Source organism: Anabas testudineus, chromosome 7, assembly GCF_900324465.2.
Source record: "Anabas testudineus chromosome 7, fAnaTes1.2, whole genome shotgun sequence".
Lineage (NCBI taxonomy): Eukaryota > Metazoa > Chordata > Actinopteri > Anabantiformes > Anabantidae > Anabas > Anabas testudineus.
This window is the reverse complement of record NC_046616.1, coordinates 9909072-9922387: the sequence shown is the minus strand read 5'-3', so window position 1 is coordinate 9922387 and position 13316 is coordinate 9909072. Positions and strand designations below refer to the sequence as shown.

The 13316-nt window shown below is 37.5% G+C and overlaps 1 protein-coding gene and 1 long non-coding RNA gene across 2 annotated transcripts in view; both read left to right on the top strand.

The window, feature by feature from the left end:
- Positions 1–76: 76 nt before the first annotated feature.
- Positions 77–2370, top strand: LOC113167827 (chymotrypsin-like elastase family member 2A). The gene is made up of 8 exons (XM_026368711.1): positions 77–197; positions 394–482; positions 574–671; positions 867–989; positions 1096–1232; positions 1520–1665; positions 1851–2003; positions 2285–2370. Exons 1-8 carry the CDS (start codon positions 161–163, stop codon positions 2300–2302), a joined length of 801 nt encoding a protein of 266 aa, XP_026224496.1. The 5' UTR covers positions 77–160; the 3' UTR covers positions 2303–2370.
- Positions 2371–3897: 1527 nt separating this feature from the next.
- LOC113167829 overlaps positions 3898–13316 on the top strand; it is a 54755-nt gene continuing 45336 nt past the window's right edge. Inside the window, exons 1-2 of the long non-coding RNA XR_003299307.1 lie at positions 3898–4036; positions 4995–5063. This is a non-coding gene — a long non-coding RNA (uncharacterized LOC113167829). The remainder of the gene's footprint in view (positions 4037–4994; positions 5064–13316) is intronic.

The window sequence follows — 13316 nt, the reverse complement described above, 5'->3', positions numbered from 1 at the left end:
TCTGTGGTTGCTTATCTTCAAGGTTGATTTATTTTTCCCACCTACTTTTTGTGGCTGTGCCGAGGCAAATGTGAAGCAACACACCAGATCTTCAGCAGGTCGGTTAAAGCGCTATATAAGTAGAGAGCAGGTCTCCCTGAACTGCTGAAAGACAGTCATAATGAAGTTCGTACTCTTGGCTTTGTTTGTTGCCGGTGGTAAGCTCTAATTATTCTGGCCACACAATTACATGTTTTGCTGCACACAGCTATTCACATTCTTTTACATAAATTTTAGTAAAATTATACAAATAGCAGGTCACAATTTAGCTACTTGAGTTTTTATTTTTAATTTGTGCTGATGTTAAGACACCATTATAAATAAATCACCATAATGTGCATTGTTGTCTCTCAGCCTACGGGTGCGGCCTGCCCACCTACAAACCTGTTGTCACCAGGGTGGTTGGTGGAGATGATGTCCGTCAGCACAGCTGGCCCTGGCAGGTACAGTATATTGTTTTGGATCTTCTTTACTTTCAGTCCATTAACTTCAGTCACTAGATGTTCATTTGTCGTTGTTGTTTGTTCTCCTCAGGTGTCTTTGCAGTACCAGAGTGGCAGCAGCTTCTACCACACTTGTGGTGGCACTCTGATTGGCAACCAGTGGGTCCTCACTGCTGCTCACTGCATCGGGTATGGATAAAGATTTCAAGCAAACTGAAATTAGAGCGGACATAGGCAGGAAGAAGGAAGGAAAGAAGGAAAAATATGTTTGCGTTAAAATGTATACTCGAACTTATACTTGAATAATTGAGTAAAATAGGTTTTGAATCGAGGAATGGTTACCTGCCTTTAAACAATGTTTCTCTGTTTTTTGTGGCCAAGCAGCAGTCGCACCTACAGAGTCTACCTGGGAAAACATAGACTGAATGAGAACAACGAGGCTGGTTCCATTGCCATCAGCCCTGAAAAGATCATCGTCCATGAGAACTGGGACTCCTACAACATCCGGTGGGCTCATGATAACATTATATATAGTGGGCAACATAATACTTCATGGTGTAAATGCACATTAACGTTTTCTAAATATGGTACTGTATTTGTATTCATGCTTCAGTAACGACATTGCCCTGATCAAGCTGTCAACCCCTGTCAAATTCACTGATGCCATCATGGCTGCCTGTCTTCCCAAATCGGGAGAAATCCTGCCTAACAATGCTCCCAGCTATGTCACCGGCTGGGGACGTTTGTGGAGTAAGTTCTGTCAAAAAGAAATTTCAACCAAGGCCAACAACATTCATGTTTTGTTCTATTTTTCATTTCCTTTGATCAAATTTTCAGGTTAATTTATGTGAGCACAAGAAGTTAATCATCCACTGAAATGGCAGTGGCCACAGTTAGAACAGGGCTGAAGTGGTTCAGTCCAAACTCTAGATCCCTTTCAATTATTGTGTCTGGCTGATATTATTATTTTCATCTACAAACATTTGAATGTGCTGTTACTACAACCTTGAGTCTCAAAGACTTGTTCTTCACTGAAGCTGGAGGCCCACTTGCTGACATCTTGCAGCAGGCTCTTCTTCCCGTGGTTGACTATGCTACCTGCACCAGGTCTGACTGGTGGGGTAACCTGGTGACCAACAACATGGTTTGTGCTGGAGGAGACGGACAGCTGGCTAGCTGCAATGTGAGTCTGATTCACTTTAATTTTACATTTTTCAATTTGACTTGTATATTAATGAATAATATCTCCTTTGGAACTAAATCCGAACATATTTCTGCACTGAATTGTCACATTTTTGAACTACAAAAGTTCCTTTTTTTAGACAACCCTGCCATCTTGTGCTTATTTTCTGCCTAATTGACCTTTAGGGAGACTCTGGCGGACCCTTGAACTATCAGAACTCTGATGGCTCCTGGTCTGTCCATGGTATAGTGAGCTTTGGCTCAAGCATGGGCTGCAACTACCGCAAGAAGCCATCTGTCTTCACTAGAGTCAGCGCTTACATCTCCTGGATTAACAACGTTAGTAGAGAAGCTCCTCATGATACACTAGATAAATACTTGTTTACTATAAGCTGAATAATTCAAACTAAAAATAGGGACACTTGCTGCAACAGTGATGTTGCTTATTTTGCACACCTTAATGTTACATAAAATGAAAAAAATCTGAAAAACTAAAATATAATTTTCCATATATAACAAATGTGAAAGTAACATTCACTTATTTTATTTAAGCCTATGCAGATGCTCTAGTTTCTTCCACAAGAACATTTAAAAATATTTTCTTTGTGCTTTTTTTCTAGGTGGTGGCCAAAAACTAAGATGTGGACTGGTTTGTGTCAGTTTTGGTTGTTGCACTTCACCACCAAATAAAGAATTAAGTGACTAATATAGTGTCCTTTGACCTTTTTTAAACCACATATCAGATTGTATTTATATATTGTTTTTAAAGACAATGACAGAACACTGATCTTCCCCACGTCATCTTCTGGAAGCTACAATCAGAAATAAATGGTACAGAATAGGCGTTATAATAGTCCATTGATGGGTTCCCAGATGTGAATCAAGGCCCGCAAATATTGATGCAAAATTTGTTGGACTGTCCAAAACAGTCTTTTTTGCTTTATCCATTTATAAATTCTCAACTATAGGTATTTATCAATATCACCAACTTTAATTGTTATTTCATGTATAGTTATGTCAGAGACGCAGATCAACCACAGGAAAAAGGCAAAACGTATTTTCTCAATAACCTGTAATTTGTACATGATCCACAACCGAGTAGCCTACATTAACTAAACGTGGCCACTAGATGTCTCTGTAAAACCAGGATTTACAGGCTACAGTCACTGCTGTATATAAGTTATTTTATGAAGACTACATATTCTCTTGTATATTTCTTTTCCAGAGTTAAAGCTAAAATCATATTCTGTTTTTGTTGTGCAGTAGCAAATGTTAAATGATACAAAAAACACCATTTAACTAGGCTTATTATTGTAGTAGCCTCAGTTAAAAAGTTTCAGATACCAAATAACAAACTGTGATATTGCATATCATGGATATACCCAGAGCAGAAATTTTATTAAATAGACATAGTAATTACTAGCACTGTATTACCACTCAGAGTAAACTGTGGTATCATAAAAACTGAATGTATGTGGTGTTAAATGATATTGGATGTTTCTGTGTATTACATTGTATTTTACTGAAGAATTACTGAATTCTTCTTGAAAACCATGTTTTGAGCACTGTCCCCCATTTTCTGAAGGAATCAATAAACCTGGGAGACAGTTTTAGGTAAAGTGGGACACTTTTCACATTATGTTTAATGCAGAAAAAAACTATTCTGTATGACACTAATCCAAAATGAAAATAAATTGTATTTAATTTTGTTTTTTGTTTCTTTATTTTCAATTTAAGTCTATATAGCCTACATTATTATAAATATAATCTAAACTCTCCTGCCACTTTACTAACAAACACGCCTACATGCATCTGAATGAAAAGCAGAAAAGAAGTGTTAAGTTGTAAATAAACCTTTAGTATTTTATAGTGATAAAATAAACAAAAATAACATATACAAATAAAAATGTATCTTGTTTATCATTAATTAATAGACATTAACTTATGACCAGTTTATTATAGTACATTTTATTCAACTTTCTTATCTATTTCATATGAATATAATAAACAAAGTGACTTGTGTCACGTTGTCTTTGCATTAAGATAAATAATATTTCGAGTCACGTCTTGTAGTTTCAACTGTGTCCACTAAAAATACTGCAGCCAGCTGTGAGGAGCGTTTAGTGCAGTGAGGAAGAAATGATTCGCCATATTGTTTTTTGTTTGTTGTGTTGGTGGATCTTTGAATCATGGAGGGATTAAAAGAGCGAATAGCAACAACAACAACAACAGCAACAACAACAACAACAACAACAGCAACAACAACAACAACAACAACAACAACAACAACAACAACAACAACAACTTGTGTTGTGTTGGAGGCAACATCTTTTAAATTAGGGCTCACAACCTGTTGTTGAATGTGTCCTCCGGTAGGTTTGTTTAATTAGTGTTTGTTCTTTTAACAATTTAATTCTCACCGTTGTGTTAAAGTGTTTGCACAAATGTTTGTTCTGAGTGTTATAATCAAGCTCTAAATAAAAAATGTATTATGCTAAGCAAACATAAGCTAGGTTAGCTAAGGTTGGTAACTAAGGTTAGCATGGTCTAACGCTAGCAACAGTCATATGATATCACTTGACATTTACTACATTTGCGTTTCCTTAATTGTTTTTCACATTTAAACGCCTTTTTTTTTTTCCAGTTTTCAAACTTTCTAATATGCTAACTATGTAGCTACTAGTCTCACTTTGTGCCTCTTATTTATCCATCCAGCTAAAGCTAACGTTGACACTAGCTAGTGAACCACCTGTTTCTTTAAAGCTTGATTGATGTTTAAAGAACCATTAATCATTTAAATCTCTTACTTCTGCTCGGATGATATGTTTAATTGCACGATAGAGAGAAGTTAAATTGTTTTACAAGTTAGGATCCTAGAGTTTTTGAGCGCCATCTTTGTTGTGATCTGAAAAAGGTTACAGCTTTGTATTTCTTTGTACATTCAGAAAATAAGGTTAGATTAGGCCTAAACGATGGTCACTCAACTGTAACCACATTGATAAATTAAAGTAAACAGGCTATAATTTAAGTGGGCTCTCAGCTTGAAGCATGTTTAGAAACATTACACTGTTTACACTTTGTACTTTTGTGCAGCTTTTGCAAATGTATTTAGCAGGACATTATTATACTTGAACAGTAGACATATTTTTAAAACAATGGTTATGTAACATTAAGTTGGTTGTCTACTAAGTTTTACAAATAAGGATGGATGACTAGTAAAGCTAAGACGGCACATTTAAGTACATTAGTTATGAGTTCACAGTTAAATGTCCAGTTCAGTTTTCAGTTCACTGCAAAAGACTATTTGATTTTGTTTCATTTATTTCTCAGTTGCAGAGGCATCATGCTCCTTCTGCAGCAACCATTCAACCAAGACCTAGGCCCCACACCATTTATTTTGTAAGTATAATACATTTACAGGTTTATAAACCTATAGAGTTTAAAGCCTCTGATAACGATACTGTATCTATGCCTATATTGTGATGAGGAAATACTTACAGGCAGTATGCCGCTTGTGAGATGTTAACCACAATATAAAATAGAGACACAAAGTTGATAAGTGTTTTGCAAAAATGTAATTATTTTGAGGGTGTCACCAAATTGTTTAGCATTAGTCCGTACAAGGAATTTAAACCTGTTTTAAATGAATACTAGGACTCCACGCATTTCCTTTGTAATTGTCCTGCAAAACTACTTAATCATCTTTGTACCAATGGCACAAGTGGCAGAAATGGCATTTTCTTGTTGTGATAGTTTGTGCTTTCAGAATGACCTGTGCATTTAAATGATATAATTAGGTTAGAGTGGATACCTTTAAAAATATGCTTTCATTCATTGATTTTCTTGAAGGTTAAAGAACCTCCCCACTGAAGTAAATAATACAGTGACCACTTATCAACTAGGTTTATTCATGTAATCTCCTTTTCTCTTCTTTAAACAAAAAACCAAAATGCCAGGGATTTCCTTGGGAAGTCTTTCCTGTGTAGTTTCATGTTAAAAATGGATGTTGAGTCATAACAACCGGACCTCTTCCATATAATGAAACGTTTCAAGAAGGAAGTCCTGTTGCCATGACTCAACTTCCAGATAACCTGATCTGGATGACTGAGAATCTTCAGCAATAAGGAAAAAAACATGTTTACAAGTTTGCTTTCTGGTGATGTATCTTCAGATTAAGATTCAAAACTTGTAATTTAAACTGTAATTTATTTAAGCCACAAGTACTCATATTAAGGAAGCACTTACTTGCTAGGTACAGAAATGACACAATAGAAGTAAGGCTAAAAAAGAGTGCATCTGTGCTATGGTAAGTGAAAAGTCCCAAAGGAAATGCATTGTGAGCCGATGCAGCTGCAGCTGAACAGAGTTGCACCATTGTCTTGATATTACACTTTTTGAAAAAATGTAGCATCCTATTTATCAGTTGTGGATAAGCCACTTTATTTATCCTCTCACTAAAGCTGGAAGGTTCTACTTTGGCCCAGTCGTCCACATAACATCCTCCCAGTAGCTCTCTGGATTATCCACATGGCCTTGTGCAATCTGTTCTTTGTGGAGAGTTGGGGCCTCCTCTTTGCAAATCTGCAGTACATCATGGTTGCCTTCTGGTGATGGACTCAATAACATTGTAATTAGCCATAACTTTAGTTTTGTTGACATTACATTTGTTTAGCTGGTTTCCATTTCATTAGTGCTAGGACTTCGAATCATGTTTCAGGTCATATTCATTCTGAAATTCTAATGGGTTTACAATCATTCATATGTGCTCATTTACAGTACAAAACTGTAAAACATTTGATGTTCCTTACACTATTTTAGTGGAAAAAGTACAACATTAAATGCTCAGCTAGCTACATTTGATTATCTTTCTTTCAGCTTTGATATTTAAATAAATTACTGTCCTGAGCTGGACTTTTTTGGGACATAAATAAGCGGTCAGTGAATACTGGTGACTACAATGCATTAAGTGTACTACTTCAGATTATTAAAGAGTTTTAATTATAATAATTTTCTATACCCATGATGGGCTTTCTTTCCATTGGAGCACATATACATAAAACACATTATTATACCCACTTTCCAATACTGTTTTATATGTTATGGGTTCTTTAGTCAAAACTGTAATTACTGTCCTGTCTTGTACCTGGAAGAACTAATTATTAATGGTGTTCCACAGTAATTATTAACAAGAACTGCTGTGCCTCTAGTTTCCTTCCATGGCTCATTTGCATGTTAATTATTATTAGAGACACAGGAAAAAAGTCATCACAGTTAGATGTGCAAGTTTATCTTTCATTTACTTGCTCTGTTTACAATCTTTGTTTTAATAGAATAGACATACAGTAAAGTCGTCAAGTGACTTCATGCTTTTGGGCATCTTTGACATTACTAATCAATTAGCCAGGAGAGCTTTGATGATCCTTGTACATTGTTGTTAAGAAAAGGGACTTTCTATATAAAACGCTTAAACTTCCTCAGTTCTAATTGGTTGATGGCCAGTTAGACATTATTAGTTTTTGCCAGACAATAATGGTGTGGAAAGGTGGACTTATAGTTGCCTGTTTTTAGAAAACACATGACATGAATTTGTTTTAACATTAAATAAGAATCATCATGACACCTGACCAAATGAGTAATTTTATCAAGAAAAGGCAGGGGTTAAATGTTTCAGTTTCCAGCATGTATGAAAATATTTTAGTTTCACCACAAGATGGCGAGAGATTACTATTTAATTGTACTTTCACACAGGGACGAGGCTGCTTTAACATCAGAATAAAATGTGCTTCATAAATTAGAACTATATAATAGACTAAGTGTAAACTGACTACAGCAAAACACAGTTGTAGACACAAATTTAAAATAATAATACCTTTGATGACTTGTAATAGGAATGATTTTTACAAATCAGCTATTTCTCTGGTTGCTGCTAAACATTATTTACTTTACAAGCAGATTGGCTCTGTTTAGATCTATAAGTGAAAAAGTGATTAAAATAGAGTTAAATCTTTTTAAGCAAAAATGTAGTCACCAAGTAATGAAGAACTAAGTTTACTAGAACTCAATTTAAAAACTTAAGTAAATCTGCGGTGCTACCAACAATATTGCCTGAGATGCAAAAACTATGCGCATAGTTAATTTTTCATGACATTTTAGTCTTGGTTTAACTCAATCAGATTCAGTACAAGGGCATGTGATGCTGTCAGTGCTTACATGTAGAATGGATTTGTCAGAAAACAGAACAAAAATCTGTGTTGTCATTAAACAGATGGTCTGTGATATGAAACAGCCTGTGTCACAGCAATGGCTGGCTGAGCCTCGGACACCAGCAGGTGTGAGGTTTCCAGTCCTTGCACTGAACTCAACAAGCAGTAATGTTGAACAAATGTAACCTTACAGCCTTTTCTGTGCTGCGATGAGATGTTTTCGGCACTCGAATTCATGGTTAGCACTTTCTCACTCCCTTTAACCCTTTGCTTTAACCCATGCCCATCTGTTACCATGTCTAAGGTTAGAAGGCTACTGAATGTTACACATGTTATTGGCCTCAGTGTATGATCAAAATGTTTTGGATGTAAAATGAATGCTGCAATATATATATATATATATAGATAGATAGATAGAAATTTGCTATGCAGTGTATCTGCATCAGATGCACTTGCACGTAGTCAAATTTTAAATAGCATACGCTGCACTCTTTTTAACTGTAGCATTTATGTTTGAATTAATTTATCAATTACTGTTGTAATTCACAGTTAAAGTTAAATAAAGTGATTGATGATATTTCATTTCAGCAGTGTAAGTAATATCAAAAAAAAAAAAAGCACACGTTTCACATGTGCTACTCTGTGCCACGCTGTCAATTAGTCTGGGCTTGTTGGGCAGGATAGATTTGCTGCTGGGACATAGCAAGTTAAAACATAGCAGTGGGTGGAAACTGTTAAATGGCCTCTCTGCACTAGTTCTGTCAATGCATATGACCAGTGTTTAGCACCACATAAGTTCTGCAGAACATGATTTAAGTATGCCAAGTGACAACCACAGTGACTTCGTGCCAAACATCCTCCAACTTGCCTTTCACTTTGCACTCCTGAGTGTGCTAATCACCTCCTTCAAATAGGGCCATGAGATCACAATCACATTTTCTTGTTGTAAAGGAACACTGTGAATGAACAGAGCTGCAGGTGTGATGCCGTGTTAGTCACATTAAATGTGTTCACTTGTCACCCCCTTGTCTTCGTACACTTTTCCAAACTGGATTATTGGCTGAAGAGATCCCATTGTTACAATTCAGTATTTTACAGTTCCATATTGAAGTTTTATTTGCTTTCACGTGCACATATTTAATTCTTTTTCTAAGTTCTTGTTTTTGCATTTTATTAAATCCCCTACTTAGAATGTTGGATCTTTATTAGTTTCAACTCTGCACATGGCATGGTGGCACGTCTGTTTTTACTTTTATCCATTGTCTGTCATGAGCCTGGGATTTGGCAGTTCTGCATGCAGTTTTAGCTGCTGCTGGTATTCTAGTATGAATACAGGCAGGCATAACATTACTTTAATATTGGAACAGTAGAAATGGACAGTACTGAAAAAAATTACCCATGACTTTTAGCTGTGCTGTTTCAGAAGAGGTACAGTGGTAAAGTATTAACATCTAGGTGGAAAATAGTACCTTTATCGACATGGGCTCAATGGCCTTGCTGATGTCATAATCACCTTGTGTGTGTGTGTGTGTGTGTGTGTGTGTGTGTGTGTGTGTGTGTGTGTGTGTGTGTGTGTGTGTGTGTGTGTGTGTGCGCGCGCGCAATGGGGCAGACTCTTCCCGTGTGGGCATCAGGGGACAAAGTAGTCTTTATGCAGTATGTCGAGCTCCAAGGCAGAAACATTGTTGAGCAGTAAAACATTCTGTAACTAAAACCACATGTTCCAGAGTGGAGGACAGACAAACACAGGCAGTCTCTGCAGTTCCACATCAGGAGTTGGTGCCCTATCATCAGGGACTCAGGGGCTCCTTTTTGACTCCACTGCAACACTCTTGTTCAACTTTCTGCATTTATATTTATCAGGAAACTCAAATCAAGAACAGATTTTTCTGCCACAGATGAGTGTGTGATCGAGGGAAATTAAGAAACATGTTTGGTTTGACACATTTTTGCAGAAATTAACATCATTTGCTTTTTAATATTTCCATCCATAGATATATAGAAAGGTGCGTTTTGATTAAATACATTATACATATGGCTATCAAAATGTGTCAACTGGCCAACAGCCCATAGTTTACAGACTGTTACAGTACACTACCTTAACCATAATTACCAATCAGCCATGGAATAACTGCATTGAGGATGGTGTTTTGTTAGGGGAAGAGTTTTGCAGCAAAAATACTTACCATACATGATTTATGAATATTCTCACGGAAATGTTTTCTTTCTGTTCTGCAGAAAACAGGTTCCAACTCTGTGAGGGCAGATTCAATTTAAAAATGTAATTAGATTAAAAGGTATCAATCTTTATTGTACAAAAATAGTTTAGATAAATCAACACAAACAAATAACACATTGGTTGGCTACAAGACATCAAGAATCGCACACAATCACCCCTCTGTAATATACACGTTGGATTATAGGAGCAGGCCTCACAAGCTATATATCCAATTAGATGACTACATTTGACAAAAAAGCAAACAAATTAAAATGAAACATAATTAGTCTTCTATAACTACTCCTCCCAACAAAACAAACCTACTGTAGAAGCCACCAATGGCAATCCTGAGTCAGATTTACTTAACTACCCTTGCTTGTATAGACAAGAGATAGAAGTGTTCTCAACACATGAAAAAAGACAAATGTGCAAACGTAATCATGCAGATACCTTCACAAAATTTCCCATCTGCATACATCAAGGCAAAGCATCAATGCAAAACAAATTTGGGACACAGACCTCTCCCACAAGCAAGTTAGTTTATTTAATTTCTTTCCCATCCAGCAATACCTAAATATGCAGCATCATAACAGGCATGTGCATCACCTTCTTACCATGTAGGTAATGCTGATCATGTTATTGCCCGCCTTTATATACAATTAAACACTATTAACCTATTAACAGCATTGCATATATTGCATGCTTTATGTCAGTCTTGCACTGAGAAGACAAAGCCCAGTATGAATTGCCATGCTCACCAACAGGTGCCCTTACTACCCAATGACTGCCTGCACAGTGACTTACTTGCTAATTCCAGCTGGAACAACTGCACCCTCTACATGAGTTCTACTTGGATACAGTAATGTTCAAATAAAGGGGAATAAAAAAGATAAAATAAAGCAGAAGTCATCCTCCAAAAAGTTCTAAAACATTTTTCCATAGACTCATGTTTAGACTTGATTCTCCTTTGTGGATAACTGTTACCAGAGCTTCTGTGTTTGCTGAATGGTGGCTTTCTAAATTATTGGAAACTTGTCATTTGTGGTGTTTTCCTTCATAAAGTTGATGTGTTGAAGTGGAAGCTAGAGCTGCTTATTCACTTCTGTTGTTCAGTTTTGTTTCCATTCTTCTCCCGGTCCAATAAAGTTTTACAATTCCCTCACAGAGCTCTTAATGAGCGCAGTGGTAATTAGTGAGTTTGTAGGAGCACATTTTGATTTGATTCTCCACACTACTCAGATCATGTGAAATGTGGGGAAATAGTTTTTAAATATTTTAAACTACCTCTGGCTCCCTAGGAGGTCAGCCTTGATTAAATGGACAGTGTGCCACATTAGCCATGCATGGAGCCAAGCCAGCAACAAAATTTAGATCAGTCAGCCCCAGAGGTTAAGGCTGAACCCTTGACCCAGACCCAATGCCCCCATCTTTCTGCTGCTTGTCCATTCTGCTTTGCTTTGCTTAAGCCACTTAACCTGAACAAGAACCAAACCTTTAGTCTTTCTCTCCATCTCTCTCTAAGTTAAAACTGTATTGCTTCTTAGCTCAAATTAGGGAACTGCTCGGCTATAATCAATAGGTTTCTGTGGTAGTCGCTTTGGCCTCCATGTCAGTCTTTAATTTGTGTGGAATGAAGGTTATGAGGTTGGATAGAAATTGAATGACAACAAAGACAACTCACACCACTATATGCATTTTGATAACCAAACATTTAGGAATTCAGTCTTGGACTGACAAGCTTGTTAATAGATTGGAAATTATTTCAAAATGCCCCTGAACTTGTATTGCTTGGGGGTGGGGTGTTGGGGATTTGGGTTATGTTATTAATTTGTGATTGTTAAAATGTGTCTTTAACTGCTTCAGCTAAAACTCATAATGGTTTCCTTTGAAGTGCTGAAGCTGTGTGTCAGAGGCCATGTTTGTGTTATTGCAGATCCTCTGAGAGCCCATTGTTTGGAGACCTCACAGGTTCCTCCTAATCTAATTGGCCACGGATGTCCCAGATCAGGACCTTTCTCCATGCTCTGGGGATTGATAGAACAGTTCAGGGCTTGAAAACTCGCTTGTCCAAATACAGCCTTGTTTAATTACAGGAGGGGGATGCATGCATATCACCCCCACCACCACCCCATAACCCAATAAACCCATGGTCTAACTCTTTTCCAAATAGATTTTCAACTGTACCTTCAAAAGAATCTCTGTCTAAATAGGGATTGGATTTGAGTCTACTCTACTCCCGAAACCCTTAAGCACCCTCCACCTTTCTTCTATTCACTTTCACTTTACCAGTGACATACCTTCTAGTGGTTCTCCACCCAGTGTGAGCACAAGATCCTCCTACGCTATTACGTACACTGTGTTTTCCTGATCCTCACTCCCACCTCTGCCCCCACACCTTTCCATCCCCAGCCAATCCCCAGCCATTTCAGCCTCCACCTCTATATTCTGAATTGCCAATCCCAATCTAATTTATGGAATATTTTGGTGGTAACTGTATACAGCGGCAGGGTAGATAACATCTCCAGGCCCCTGTAAAGGACAGGAACTCGGCAGTGTGTGCTTAATAATATAAACTGCTGAAAAAGGGTCCAGGCCGGTGCATTGGCAGAGGAGCAGGCCAGTGAGACGGATAGAGAGAGCACAGAGAGGAGACCCAGTGTTCTGAGGTGGGGTGGGGGTAATTGAGACCATGTGAGCCTCCCCCTGTGGAGGGATTAGAGAAGAAACGGAACTCTCTCAGCCCCAAGATCACTTTCAATTAGATGCGCCCAGAGCAAAGGTAGAGGGGAGATAGGGAGGGTGAGAGACCAACATGGCCCAAAACGTCTGGGCAAAGGAGGGGGAAAAGGTGAAAGAGACATTCGGGTTATGTTCCCACCACCAATTCAGCATGTCAGTGCCAAAGTCTGAGCTGTCTGGGTCACGTCTGTCGCAGTACACCAAATTTTTGTCCAAGGGCTAATATGTAGTGATTATTAGCATCACTGCTGGTTAATTTTCACTTTTTTGATGCACATTTGTAAGTTTACCACAGCTACCATTCTTATCTTCTGCTGTGGCTGCTGAGTTAATCCACTGGATTAGTTGTGGGTTTAGTGCCTTGCTGAAGGTCACATTGGCAGCCCTTAGGCCACAAATTCACTCCTGAGTTCATATGTGTCAGAAATAAATTATGTATTTATTAGATGAGACTAGTGTAAAGCATAACAACCTACCTAAGTTGTAATGGCT